Source organism: Aotus nancymaae, unplaced genomic scaffold, assembly GCF_030222135.1.
Source record: "Aotus nancymaae isolate 86718 unplaced genomic scaffold, 86718_ANA_hifiasm-v0.15.2.pri h1tg000014l, whole genome shotgun sequence".
Taxonomy (NCBI): Eukaryota; Metazoa; Chordata; class Mammalia; order Primates; family Aotidae; genus Aotus; species Aotus nancymaae.
The window spans coordinates 93390502-93404760 of NW_026988425.1; the positions used below are offsets into that span (position 1 = coordinate 93390502).

The 14259-nt window shown below is 39.7% G+C and overlaps 1 protein-coding gene across 1 annotated transcript in view; it reads right to left on the reverse strand.

Annotated features, from left to right (window-relative positions):
• ST8SIA4 (ST8 alpha-N-acetyl-neuraminide alpha-2,8-sialyltransferase 4) overlaps positions 1–11114 on the reverse strand; it is an 89968-nt gene extending 78854 nt beyond the window's left edge. Inside the window, exons 1-2 of the mRNA XM_012459471.3 lie at positions 10677–11114; positions 3153–3284 (exon numbers count right to left, since the gene is read on the reverse strand). Coding sequence (XP_012314894.1) covers positions 3153–3284; positions 10677–10789 — 245 coding nt within the window. The 5' untranslated portion in view covers positions 10790–11114. The remainder of the gene's footprint in view (positions 1–3152; positions 3285–10676) is intronic.
• Between the last annotated feature and the right edge of the window lie 3145 nt (positions 11115–14259).

Sequence of the window (14259 nt, forward strand, 5' to 3'; positions counted from 1 at the left end):
TATATTCATAATTGAATCATGTAAGATAAAAAATGTTTGCCTGTAATGTCTTAATGTTTTCACTCATAAGTGGGAGTTGAACAATGAGAACACATGGACACAGTGAGGGGAACATTACACACCGGGGCCTGTCGGGGGTGGGAACAAGTGAAGGGAGAGCATTAGGACAAATACCTTACGCATGCAGGGCTTAAAAACTTGACGATGGATTGAATAGGTGCAGCAAACCACCATGGCACATGTATACCTATGTAACAAACCTGCAGGTTCTGCACATGTATCCTGGAACTTAAAGTAAAATAAAAAAATGAATAAAAATAAAAGCAAGAGAATTGCTTGAACTGGGACCCAGGAGGCAGAGATTGCAGTGAGCCAAGATCATGCCACTGCATTCCAACCTGGGCTACAAAGAGAGACTGTCTCAAAAAATAAAAATAAAAATAAAAATAAATAAAAACTTAAAAGTAGAAATTTGGAAACACTTTTAAAATTTACCCATGCCCAATCACTGACTCAATGTAATATGTAACTTCTTAAATTCCAGAAAAGTGAGGATGAAAGAAAATAGTAGTAATAAGAATAATAATAATAAATGATCCATATTTAGTTTCCAATGTCTTCCAAAAAAATTTGCAAAACCTAAGCCAACAATCAGATATTTTCATATTCTAAAGTTTTATTACAGGTATCAAACTGATTAATACTCACTAGTCATTTCTGCTATAGCCAATTTTATTTTTTATGAACTCTTTACACATTGTACAATAATGGTTTTACAAATTATTCTTTTCTTTCAAGGAAGTGACAAATTTGTATGTATTATTCAACATTTGTTCATTGTTTTATTGTTTATTTCTTTAATCTGTTAAGGAGAACCATAAAAAATAGTACTAACATTTCATTTATATCATCAGTTATTATAATTAAAAATAGATCACGCCTCTCATTGATTTGTAAAGTTGTAATATGAATCTTTTGGGTCAACTTAGGTTCATCACCCTTTGCTTGAATATGTTATTAATAGCAAAATGTATATAGCCTCATGCATATTTATGGTATTTGATTTTTATATAGATACGAGGAAAGGCATGACCAGATATAATAATTGAACAAGTGGCAATTACTTATTTAATTTACTTATTAGATTTTTTGTTATTGGACATATTATTTAGCATGGCTAGGTATATTAATTAAACTACTACAATATCTCATTTTACTTTCTTCTATCAGGTTTCTTTACCAGATCTCTATAGATTTAATTGGCTCCTTTCTTGCTAAACCATGCTATTTGAAAGTTCTCTTTCTGCTTACAAATCAAACTTTTGCTGTTTAATCACCTGTTTATCTCTCTTTCCAATATACCTTCAAGAAATATGAATCATTACTCCATTCTAAACCATAGTATATGTATGTTTATGACCCCATATCATCTCACATCTTGTGCCTTTTTCCTCATAATTATCTCACCTCTCACAGGGTTTCTAAATTCAAACATGAGGATGGGGATATGAGACAGAGAAAATGCACTAGATAGGTATCATGAAAGATGTGAGCTCCAGGTTGAAAATGTCAAACTTGAGCAACCATGGCTAGGGTCAACTTTAACCGCTAAATCTTAGGAGGAGTACAGATCCAAAGTTGTCAAATTTCAATTTCTCAAGGGTTTATGAAAATCTGTACTTTTATTTAAATCCTCCTGATTTTTAATACTGGCTTTAAGGTTTTTTTTTTCTTTCTTTCTTTATCCAGTGAAAATAAATTTTACTTGCTGGCCATATTCTACCCAGAAGTCATCGATTTATGAGCTCTGTCATCAGACTCTACTCATTTCCTCATTCTTGTAGGAGGCGGGTGAATATAGAAAGCTCCCACTAAACTAAAAGCAAACAAACATACACCACTTGACATTGCCATGATTTGATTCCCGTTTTCCTTTCCAGTCAATTTTAAGCCTTTATACCAAATGATTTGATTCCCGTTTTCCTTTCCAGTCAATTTTAAGCCTTTATACCAAAGTAGTAGTACTATTCCTACATCACGCTGATGTCCAATTTTTAAAAATTTCTAGACATTCATTCAAGTAAATTTCAACATGCAGTGATTATCTTTGCTTCAACACATTGTATGAAGTTTCTGTGCATACTCTAAAGATGAGTGTACTTAGACTAATAGACATTTCCTTCAAATTTCTTATAATCTACATTAAAGGTAGGTATAATCCAGTAAGTGAATAGATAGAAACCCAGGAAAATTAATCAGTCCCTTATCTCTTAGTCACTAAATATTCCTATAAAATCTCTGTATTAATATCTAGTCAATGAATAGTTAATATTTTGGTCAGCATTCATTGACTTTGAGATTATTTTATTATATAAAGAATGTGTTCTTTCACACTTTTAGTGAGTTCTCATTTACTGAAATGCTCTGATTCAAATGTACTAACCAATACAGTAATGCAATGTAACTATAAAGAGAAAACAGTCTTCCTGTTTCCTCCATAACTAAGAATGTTTGACCTTAACTTTCTTATCAGTAACAGGTTTATATCAGAAGAAAATTACATACTGGATATATGTAGGCATGAAGTATGATTTCAAGAGTGGGTTTCAGCTAAAATGACTAGTCTTACAAAAAAGAAGTCAGTAATCTAGAAAGCTTATTTTCTGATTTGTATCCAATTTTTAAAACACGAGCCCACACAGAAATACTCATTCACAGGCTAAGGCTAATTTACTTATAATTGTCAGCACAGTTGAACTGTATAGGCTCTATTTTCAGCTAGCTGAGAAAACCCAAAAGCAGAATGAAAACTCAATAGGGAAGAAGTTAAAGATAATTCTTAAAACATACGTCCATTCTGAGTAATTGAGTGAAGTATGTTAAATGTTAGTACTCTGCTGAATATTTTATTCCATTAGTATAAAGACACATATTCAAAACTCACATATTCATTCTTAAACCTCCGACTATGTAATGATTTCAGTTTTATGGTTTCATATTCTTCAGTGAGCAACATTAAATAGAGCTGGTTCACTCTTTTATTTAAGTATTCATACTTAATCCATGAATCAGGTGTTTAATGTAAGTTTGCCAAGCCCAATATATTTGAGGACAGGATGTGAAATTTATTATTCCTTAGCAGAGAAACTCACCTTATCTCTAGGACCAAAGAGGAATTGATTTTCCAACCTTCTACATTGTGCTGAAAGATTGAAGAGCCAGCCTTTCGAATGATTTTATCAGAGCTATTGACAAGTGACCGACTCAAAGACAATTCACCATCTCTGAAATGAAACAAAAATTCCAGCTTTGTGAAAGTAAGAAATATTTTGTCTAAACAGCACAATACATAATTTGAATTAATTACCGATGAAGAATGTTAGATACATTTTCCCCTACAAGTTAAAAGGAATTATATAAGCATGATGAAAGGTGTTATGAGGATTAAGTGAATATAACTATCAGGACAAGAATCTACATGTGATGTTTTTGCAATAAAACAATTTCTGAATAAAAAAAATCTCTATAGTACTTAAAGAAAAAAATCGCCAAATATAAAGACCGAATTATGTAGCTCAGCAATCTCTCTTCTGGGCATATACCCAAAGGAATTGAAATCAGTATGTCAAAGTGATGCTTACATTCCCATGTCCACTGCAGCATCATTCACAGTAGCCCAGATATAGAAATAATCCATGTGTCCATCAACAGAGGAATAAAGACAATGTTATATATATACTCAGTGGAGTACTATTCAGCCATTAAAAAAGAATAAAATCCTGCCATTTGTGACAACATGAATGAACCTAGAGGATATTAAGGTAAGTGAATCAGTCTAACACAGAGAGACAAATACCTTATAATCTCACTTATATATTGATTCTAACAGTGGAAATCATAGAAGTAGACAACAGAATGTTGGGAAGAGGGAGTGAATGGAGAATGGGGAGAAATTGGTCAGTAGTACAAAATTTCACATTTAGATGGGAGGAATAAGTTCTGTTGTACAACACAGTGACTACCATTAATTAATAATATTGTATTGTATATTTTTAAGTAGCTGCAAGAGATTTTAAATGTACTCATCACAAAGAAATGACATATATTTGAGGTGATGGATATGCTAATTAGCCTGATCTTATCATTATACAATGTATACTTGTATGGAAACCTCACATTGTATCCCATAAATATACACAATTATTATTTGGCAATTAAAATGAGATAAAACAAATAAAAAGCTCTGTTTCCTATTAGTCTCTCACTAACTCTGTTTAGACAATAGAGGCAAATTTTTTTTTTTTTTTTTTCGAGACGGAGTTTCGCTCGTTACCCAGGCTGGAGTGCAATGGCGCGATCTCGGCTCACCGCAACCTCCGCCTCCTGGGTTCAGGCAATTCTCCTGTCTCAGCCTCCTGAGCAGCTGGGATTACAGGCACACACCACCATGCCCAGCTAATTTTCTGTATTTTGAGTAGAGACGGGGTTTCACCATGTTGACCAGGATGGTCTCGATCTCTCGACCTCGTGATCCACTCGCCTCGGCCTCCCAAAGTGCTGGGATTACAGAGAATGTTTTTTCAGTGCTCCTCCTTCTGTATAATTGTGACTCCTAAGATTGTAATTTCATTTTTACAGAAGGCATGCATGCATAATAGAAGGGGCTCTTGTTTTGAAGCAAGGATAACTTGGAATATTAGGTAATCTGGGCGTGTTTGTGATTCTATGACTTGCTTGTGTTCCTGGACTCTATTCTCTTTCTAAGCCACAGTGGCCTTACTCTATCTTGAAAATTGCAGTAAAATTATCTAATGTGCAATGGCTTTGTGAGGATCAAGTCAGGCTCTGCATGTAAAATTAATTTTTCAAAAATTGCATTGATTTCAAAACATTTCAATAATGAGTCACTTCCCTGACAGGTGATGGAGAGACAGAGATTATAGTAAAAAGAAAATTCATTCAGTAGCCATTATTACTAGTATTTTGTCTTATATTTAAAAAACTACCCCTTGCAACCAATAGTGTCAAGCTAGTATGTCATGAGGTATGGTACTAGCTGGGGTGCTGGAGGGAGTCATGATGCTGGCAAATACCTGTAATAGCATTCATACCATTAGAACATTTATATCTGAATAAATTCATTATTCAATAGACCATTTTCTTGTACTTTATCAATGTAAACCCAGACTCAGAAAATCAAAAAGCCACTTCTTATAAAATACCAACAATAACCACAGCCCTTTGAATATTTGTATTTATTTCTTTAGATCACCTTTTACTTCTTAGAATGTCAAAAATATAGTTGAAATGTAACATGACTATTCACTACATAACAAACTCTAAATCTGTGTTTTTTATGCAGGCAATCCTCTCCTAGTATCAATGGGAACATTACCTGTATAACAGTTGTTAGTTGAATTCTGTAATTGAAGCCTTATAGTTTGGTATTTTGGTTTGCATTTTTTTAACATGTTTAAATTTGAAGCCGCTCAAAGCATCATAAACTGCTATTCCCTGTGAAATTCAGAATTCTATTAAAATTAATATCTTAAACTATCCTACTGATGAAAATGATAGATTTGCATGCCTATTCATGGCAAATAATGATTGCTTTACAGGGAGGCATTTGGGATGCAAGGATACACGGGGTGCACTTTACTAACCATTGGCCCAGAAGTCAATTTTTATATTATATTTCTAATGATAATAACTAATTATGAATAAAAATGTGACTATACACAGAAGCTAACCTTCACACTTTGGGAGATGTGACTTCATGTGTTCAGGTGCAAACTATCACTATTTCTAGGGGTAAGGGATATTTCTAATCATCACCCTATTAATTGATGTATCAGTCTCGTCTTTAACCACAGATTGCTATCATTATAATAATTATTTTCACCACCAATAAACTTTCATAGAAGAAGTGAAAATATGCATGGGCTTGCACTTTTTCAAATGTGTGGAAGAGCTAGGCATGGTGGGCAGTGCCTATAGTCCTAGCTACTCAGGAGGCTGAGGTGGGAGGATTACTTGAGACTAGGAGTTAGAGACCAGCCTGAGTAACATCACAAGACTCTGTCTCTAAAACCTAATTAATTAAATGAATAATTTATGGATTATTGCTTCATTGACATGAAGATACAAATACATATTACATAGCAGAATGTTTGCTATGATGTATTTAGTTGGCCCAACCCTTTTCAGAATCTCCAAGATTTAAAAAGTTTAAATCAGTGTTCCAAGAATAAAATGTGACCATTTTACTCTGCTGTTTGAATTGCTGTCATTGAGCTGGTGATAAGCCAAATTTCAGACTTTTATCACTGGAAAGAATTTTGAATAAAAATATATACAACTAGTCACCCTTCTAATAGTGATTGTGGGAGAAGGCCAAACTTAATACAATCTGAAGCTCTAGAGTAAATTTCTCTGTACAAAGTTAAATGGGTCCCATGGGATGTTTCACTCATGACCTTGGTAGCATTCTGTCTTAGAAAAGGCTCTTCCTTCCCATGAATGCAAAGCTCGAAGGATGTTGCCGCCCCCCTATTTATTTCTCACTCTAGATCAGACGTGACTTTCGAACAGCTGCACTGAAAATATTTATTGCATAGGGTCATCTGCAAGAAAATTCAATATGTACTTTTAAAAGAAAAATAGCAAAACACAAGCAAAACACATCTGCAAGAAGATTCAATATGTACTTTTAAAAGGAAAATAGCAAAACACATCAAAACACATCAAGAAATCACTCTGCATAAATCAACATAGTACAAAGTGTCTCTGCTTATATGGAGCAAAGAAAAATCCACTAAGATTGTTATTTATGTGATAACAGTGGCAGGAATTAATCATTTGTTAGGTAACCTAGTGTCTACAAATATTTTTCTCTTTGAAATACAAGTTTCCAGGTTTCATTAGAATTTACTCTATTAGTTTTGCAGTACATAACTCATATGATTTATATCACTTCATGGCATTAGGTCTCAAAAGCCCCATATTCAACACCACTGAAACTCTTCATGACTTGGCTTTTGAATGAATTTGTTCCCTTTGGACTAGGTTAAACTTCCTCTTTATTACACAAATTTTAAGAAAAGAACTTGCATTAAACTAAGGCTGAACACACAGCGACCATTTTGTATTTTCATCACTTAAGTGACAACTAAAAATAAAAATGAGAGGTTCTACATTAATTTATTGCTTATGAATTTTAGTAGAATTGTGAAATTTGAAATGTGAAGTGCAAATTCTGAATTTCTGCATTCACAAGGTTGTATTTCATCCTAAACCAAACTGGAACTAACTTTGCTGACAATGTAATACTCTAAGTGAAAATACTTATCTCCACCGTCAATTTTATCATAGGTTTCAGAATTAATATTGTTTATCATTTAGTAACATAACTTGAAGTATATAGTCAAATTATAAGGGAGATTCCTGGATAATAAGAAAAGTAAGTTAGTCTCATTTGTAGTCAACCAGAAAAATAGTGTGTAGCAAGATTTAAGTACTAACAAAACAAGTATTTATATGACATTAAAGTTTATATTACATTTTCAAATATATTATCTCATTAAATGAGGATGCTTACATATTTTACCTATGGGAACCTTATATTAACACATTTCCAATTATACCCAAAGTGCACACAGAGCTAGTTAAGTCATAAGCCAAATATGAGGTCTACTAAGAAAAAAAAAGGTAGTCAAGGACACACCACTTAATGTCTTCACTGCCTTTTGACTTAAACTTTATTAACTAATAGGGAGGAAATATGAATTTTAGATGTTCAATAATCATTTCTTGACCTATTTTGGAATAATTACTTTAAAAAAAACATGCCACAGGTGTTCCTCTGGAGATATGAGAATATGGGTGGTTGGTGAGAAGGTTGTGCTGGTTCTCTATTTTTCCATCTGTGTGGAATGATTGCTTAATATTGTGGCATATAGAAGAGTAATGCTATACCAACTACAGATGGGACCTCCAGTTGTGGGAAGGGTAAAATGGATAAAGGAACTGACTGTGTATGTCAAAAATGGTAGCAGAAAGCTAAATATCAATCTGGGGTGGTGGTGCAAGATTCAAGGCCTATGGCAGGCCCTTCTTTGAAACTGCTGCCAAGCCACAAGGCTCGCAGTGCCCCCCAAAGGCCGGAGACTGCCTTGGTTATCTCACTTCAATACTGGGCAAGGATCTGGAGCCAAACCTCCATTCCAGTTTACTGAAAACTCAAAACTGGCCTCTCCACGTGGCTTGGGTAGAAAGAGAGGCAATGAGATGATTAGATCCTTTGATGAGTCAACTGCTCCACCAGAAGCGCTATTTGGGAGTTGAAACGAAACCACGAGCTCAGGTCACAAGCTTTTCCACTGAACCTTTCATCCTGGAGAGAAAGGAAACAGTGCTCAGGGAATCTAGCTGTCCTCGCATTGCTCTGGCAGCTCCATCTCCATCCACAGTCTCGGTATCTCAGGAAGAGCCAAGGCAGCCAGGACGCTACAGGGCACTGGTGTAAGCGCGATGCTCGCGGCCAGCTCTCTGCCTCGCCCCGTCGGACTGTAATTGCGGGTTACAATTAAGAAGGAGGAGCCAGTTGCCAACTGAGCAGTGAAAGTGACTTTGGAAGGAGTCGGGAGGTGGGGTGGACGAAAGGGGCCTGAGTCCTGCAATAAAGGCTCCCCTGTCTTCTCACTCATTCTTTCCCCCTCGCCGCCGGCGCTCTCGGAACAGGGGACAGCCCCGGTGCGCGCCTCTCTTCCTGTTTGGTTAACTCTAGCGCCCGCCCCAGCGCCTTCTCAGCTAAGCTGGGAAGAAACTGTTCAGCTTGAAAAGGATGCGGGCAGAAGCCCAGCCCGGCTAGCTCAACCGCCGCGCCCGTGCCCGCCTCCTCTTCCTCAGCGCCCAGGGCTGCGCCCACCAGCCGGCGATGTCTAGGAAAGGGCCACAGGAGAAATGACACCCATGCAATGTGGAGTGTCCCGGCTCCACTTCCCCTGCAGGGACTCAAGGAGCGCTCCTTTTCCTGGCCATAGCTTAGGGAGGCTCGGAGAGGGACACCTCAGCAGTGTCTGGCGACTCCTCTCCTCACTAGCCCCGCCCACTCCTGCTCACCAGGGTCCGAGCCAAGGGCCCGAACCCCCGGAGTCCTGAGGAGGCTTGGCCGCTTTGTCTGGGCTCAGGTTTATCCTCTTAGCCCACCGCCCGGGAGGGAACAAAGAGACTCGACCCTCACGCTCCAGCCTCTGCCTCTCATCGGAGCCCCACGCGCCCATTCATCACCTTTCTAAAGACCCCTTTGTCTGCCTGGCAAGCACAGGTCTGGCAGGGATGCCCACGCCCCTGCCCAAAGTCCTTTTTTTCTGACAATTGAGCTAGATTGGATTTTCAAGCCACCCAGTCCTGTGTAAACGACCTCATACCCGTCTTTTTTACCCCCTCAGAATAGACCACGTATAGATTCGTTGATGCATAACTACCATTCCAGCCCATTCCTTGCTAGCTTTTTCATTCTCTTCCAGTCCCCTTTGACTGTGCTACAGAATAGAAAGTCTTTCTGTAAGGATAAACCTACATCTTGGTCACTTAAATAAATGCTTATTACCTAGGGAGCAGGAATATTAAGAAATGGAGTGCATGAAGTTTAAGAACGTGTGTGTGTTTTAGCAGACCCAACACCCCAACACACACACATACACACACACACACGGCTTTTTTCTTTGTTTAAATCAATGTCAGAGAAAATATACACTGGGTAGGCATCTCTGCTGGTGTGGAGTTTCTGATAGAGGACGCCTCCAGACCGGAACAGGGAGGATTTCCGAAACAGGACTTTGAACAGAGTTGACAATCGGGTTCACATCCTCGGAAAAACGCTTCCAAGCTATGTCAGAAACACAAAGTTGCACCACCTCCTGGGTAAACTTCAAAGGCACAGAGGCCAGCGGGAGGGTGGAAGGAAGTGTGATATTTAGAGAACTTAATGGGGCGGGGGAGAGTCTGAATTCATCTAGACAAACTAAAAAAAAATAGCAGAAATATAGTCTGTGTGAAGCTACAGTACCCAGTTTCTTTCCAAAACTGTAACCATGACGCCCATGCGTTTTACCCGTAGAAGAACAAATAAGGAAGTATCCTCAGTGGTGCTGGAGTTTCTAATTCAAATTATAATACATAGATCTATCTAACGTCAAAAATGAAAAAGAAAAAGTAGAGAAACAGAGGATACCTATTTTCTGCTTTCTGAGCTTTAACTTCAGCCTTTCAAGAAATCATCTATCTCCAATATCTCCTTAGGTGATAGGACAGAGAAAACAGGGAACCGTTTGGTGAATAAAGACATCTCTCTTGAATTCTGCCACATATTAAAAGGACAAGGGCACACGTTCTTTGTTGACACTTCTGCAGTGACTTCTCCTTTGGCGTGAGAGCACCCAGGGCCAACACAATTGTCACCACAACAGCACAGGGCAAGTTGAACTCAAACTGGGAACAGCTTAGAGAATCACGCACATCTCAACAACAGCCTTTGTTATTTAATTCCTGACACTAACCACACGCGAGCTCAAACAAACACATATGCCATCCTAAGCATCACTCTACCTTCTATATTCACATTTCATTTATGGCTTGACTTTTTGTCATATCCTGAAATGAAGCTTTGCATTTACCCGATGAGTTGCGTCTCCTGGTGCTCCTCAGTTCTTGCGATTTCTTTTGTCTTATAAAATATCAGGAGCAGACTTATTGTGCAGATCGTCCACCTCTTCCTAATGGAGCGCATCTTGGGTGCCCGGGAAAGTCCTGGTTGCCCCAGCTCCCGCACCTTCTCTTGATATAAAGGCTCCGTTTTGGGGAGATAGTCGCTGGGGGGAAACCTGTAAAATGCTAGGAGAGCCTGGAGCCGGGATCCCAGGATCAGGTCGCTGGGGTCTTCTGTGGCCGAGCTCCCTCTTGTCCTCGAGCGCTGCCCAGCGCCCTCTCGCCCGGTTCGCGCCAGCTCTGCCAGGGTCTTCCGCGCCGCCTCCCTGGGGCTCAGGTTTCTTTTCAGATGAGACACCTTGTGCTTTGGAGGTGGCGGCCGCTTCTGCAGCTGGCTTGGGGGCGTCACTGGCCCTTCCCTCTTCTAGCAAGGAAAGGCTGCGCAAAGCTAGCCAATCATCGGGCTGAGGGGGCGGAGGCTGCTTGAAGAGTAACGTCCCCGGCTCTGCCTGCTCTGTGCCGGGAGAGGAAGCTCACAGTGCCACGCGCTTGGCGAGCTCGCGCACATAAATACGCACAGACGCACACTCACTCATATACTCATATACACAGAGACCCTCACACACTCTCCTGGGACACCAAAATATCAGCTCTTTGAGCCTGGGAGCGCCAAGATAGTCTATCGGCATCTCGGTGAGAGGGCACCTCGCCTGGGGACAGATTACAAAAGCGTCCCGCCGGAGGAATGCTTCAGGCAGAGCTGGGGGAGGATTACAAAAGGAGTATCTTTTTCCAGTCGCTTTTGCTTAGTATACACGCTCACACGCAAAAATACCCCCTCCAAGGTGGAGTGAAACGGGGTGGGGGTGGGGGGCGGCGGTGGAAGGAAGAGGATTTTTGTTATTCCATGCACAGCTCAATCTGGAAAGTACAAATACACACATGAACCTGTTAGCCGATCGCCCACTCAACATGGGTGGTGGAAGACGACCCTGGCTCAGGATGCTTCAGGAAACAAGTGATGACAGAAGTGTCATTAGGAAGTTTATGGATTATTTATACGCCTCCCTTACATTGTCATATGGAAACTCCTCACGCAGAAGTCAAGGTAACTCCAATCCCACTTAAACTTCATTGCGGAGAAACAGGATTCTGAGAAAGAAAAAAAAAAAACAGCTACCAGGGACCTCTCTTTTAAACGCAAGTACACCCACACACACATTCAGATACCGAGGAAGGAAGGAAAGAAAAGGGAGGGGAGAAAGGAAGAGCAACGTTCTCTCCAAAAAAGGAGAGCAAATTTATCTCCAAAAGTCTCAAAATATATAGGACGTCTGATTGTCACCTGTCCTTCATCCTACCAATTTTCGTACTTGTATTGGGTGGCAGGGACACTCTTCAAGAGTCCTGTGTTCGAGTGTTCACTCTGATTACCTGTCCACCATCCTCTCGTCCTCATCCTCATTGGGAGGAATACTTGCTACTCTGCTAGTTCCGCTCTTTACTGTGGGCTGGTAGGTCGGGAGGCACCCCCAGCATGAGACAGTGTGTGGGAGCCAGGATTTCCCTCATCTATATGCGCAGGTCCGCAGCTTCCTGGTCGCCAGTTTCTCGCCAGTTGAAATCCCTGTTCCTTCAGGTTGAACAGTAGCTTCAACGGTCTTTCACACTTGGTTGTTGCGTTTAGGCGTCCCCATGCTCAGAAATGAGGAGGCCCAATTCCAGTCTTCCCTCCCGCGGGAAGTAAGAAGGGGAATTCTGAGTTGCTTATCCCCTGACAGCTTAAAATAGCAACGAAAACAGCCATCATCTTTGCTTAAAAACCCGAGGTTCCCGCTAGTGCTTACCATGCTTCCTCTAGAGTTTAGGAAGTTAAGAACTTTTGAGATCTTGAGTTTCCTCTTTGCAGCACAGTGAACGGGGTCGGGTATAAAAATGCTCCAAGGAACAAGTAATTATGAACTTTTATTGACACTACAAGTGGCCCGCAGGGAGCCTTTCGAGTTTATTGATGTCTAGGCAAATCCAGCCTGCATTAATGCATTTCTGTTAGACTGACTTCTGTTAGATTGAGTTTTATTCCGCCAAAAACTGCCAGAATAAAACAACTTCTTATTTAAGTGAAAAGGGAACGGTGGCTGAGGACAGGGGTGGGGTGGGGTAAGTATGCATCGTTAAGATGCTAATTTCTCAAGGGTAAACTTTGATTTTTAAACAGTAGACAACTATGTATTAGATTATAAGTAAAACACTACCCTCAGACAGGGATAGGGTAGTATACATCATTTCATTCAACTCATTATTTCTTAAGCAATTGTTATGGGCCAGGCAATGTGTGAGGGAATGAGAGCACAAAGATGAACAAAACGTAGCATCTAGTCAGACACAAAGCCTACTCACTCAAAGGGGGGCATCTTTAAAAATAATGATTTACAGTATGGCACCATGAATCAGAAGCATCATTTGAAATATATATGGTATCTGAGTAAGTTCCTGGGTTGAAGCAGATGGAGTGTTTAAGCCTTTTCAAGCCCCGAAGTTGGGTTTCCTGGTGAAAGGGACACATAAACTCCTGTTTTCAAAGCTGACAAAGGAGGGAGGATAGAACATTGCAAGTCGAAAAAGGAGAATGCCCGACTCCAGAGAGGAATAAAACGCTGGTACTTTGGGGTAACTTTTAAGTGGTTCAGAACTATTAGATGGGAAAGTGGTAAGGGAGAGTGCTGGGTCATAAGTTTCAGTGTGCTCATAATATTCTTTGGCTCCAGAGTGTGGAACTGTCTTTTCTAATGAGAAAGCCACCAGAAAAAAAAAAAAAAATCTTCAAGAGGAAAGTGGGTTTATCTATTAAGCTTTAAATTACATTAGGGGAAACTATTTACTCAACCCAAACAGGAAAAACAAACAAACAAACAAACAAAAAACCCAAAAGTGAAACTAAAGCAACCAAGAACTAGTTATGAGACCACATAAGACAAATTTAAATGTCCAGAAGAAAAATAAGTGAACTCCCCATTGTAAAATGCTGCTATTTCTGAATTTTTAAAGTACACAACTTTTTATATTAAGGTGAGCAATTCTGAATAACTGATAACTGTAAGGCCGGCTGCCTCGCTGAAGAGCCAAATGGACACACTTATCTCTCTGTGCTGGCTCCCCACACCTGCTCCTATCTGGTTTCTCCATGCAGGCTCCACACGCCCACTCCTGCATTCCTCACTCAACCCTTTCAAAATTTAAAAAGGCCGCGGAAAATTTGTCCAATGGCAGTTTAACATTAACCTCCCCAGCCAGTCAGCCTACCAATGAAACTGTCTGCTCTTTGTTTCCCTAACAATCAATCAAATCTCCTTACCAATGAAATTGTCTGCTCTTTGTTTCCCAATGACCAATCAACTACCTCCACTTCTTATAAAACCCCACGCCCTGAGAAGCCCATTGCGACTTCTCTGGCCCCTTCCCGGACCACAGAACCTCGCCCGGGAGCTGAATAAATTGGATTCTCATTTTTTTACACTGGCCTCAGTTTCCTCATTTTAACTCCGCAATATA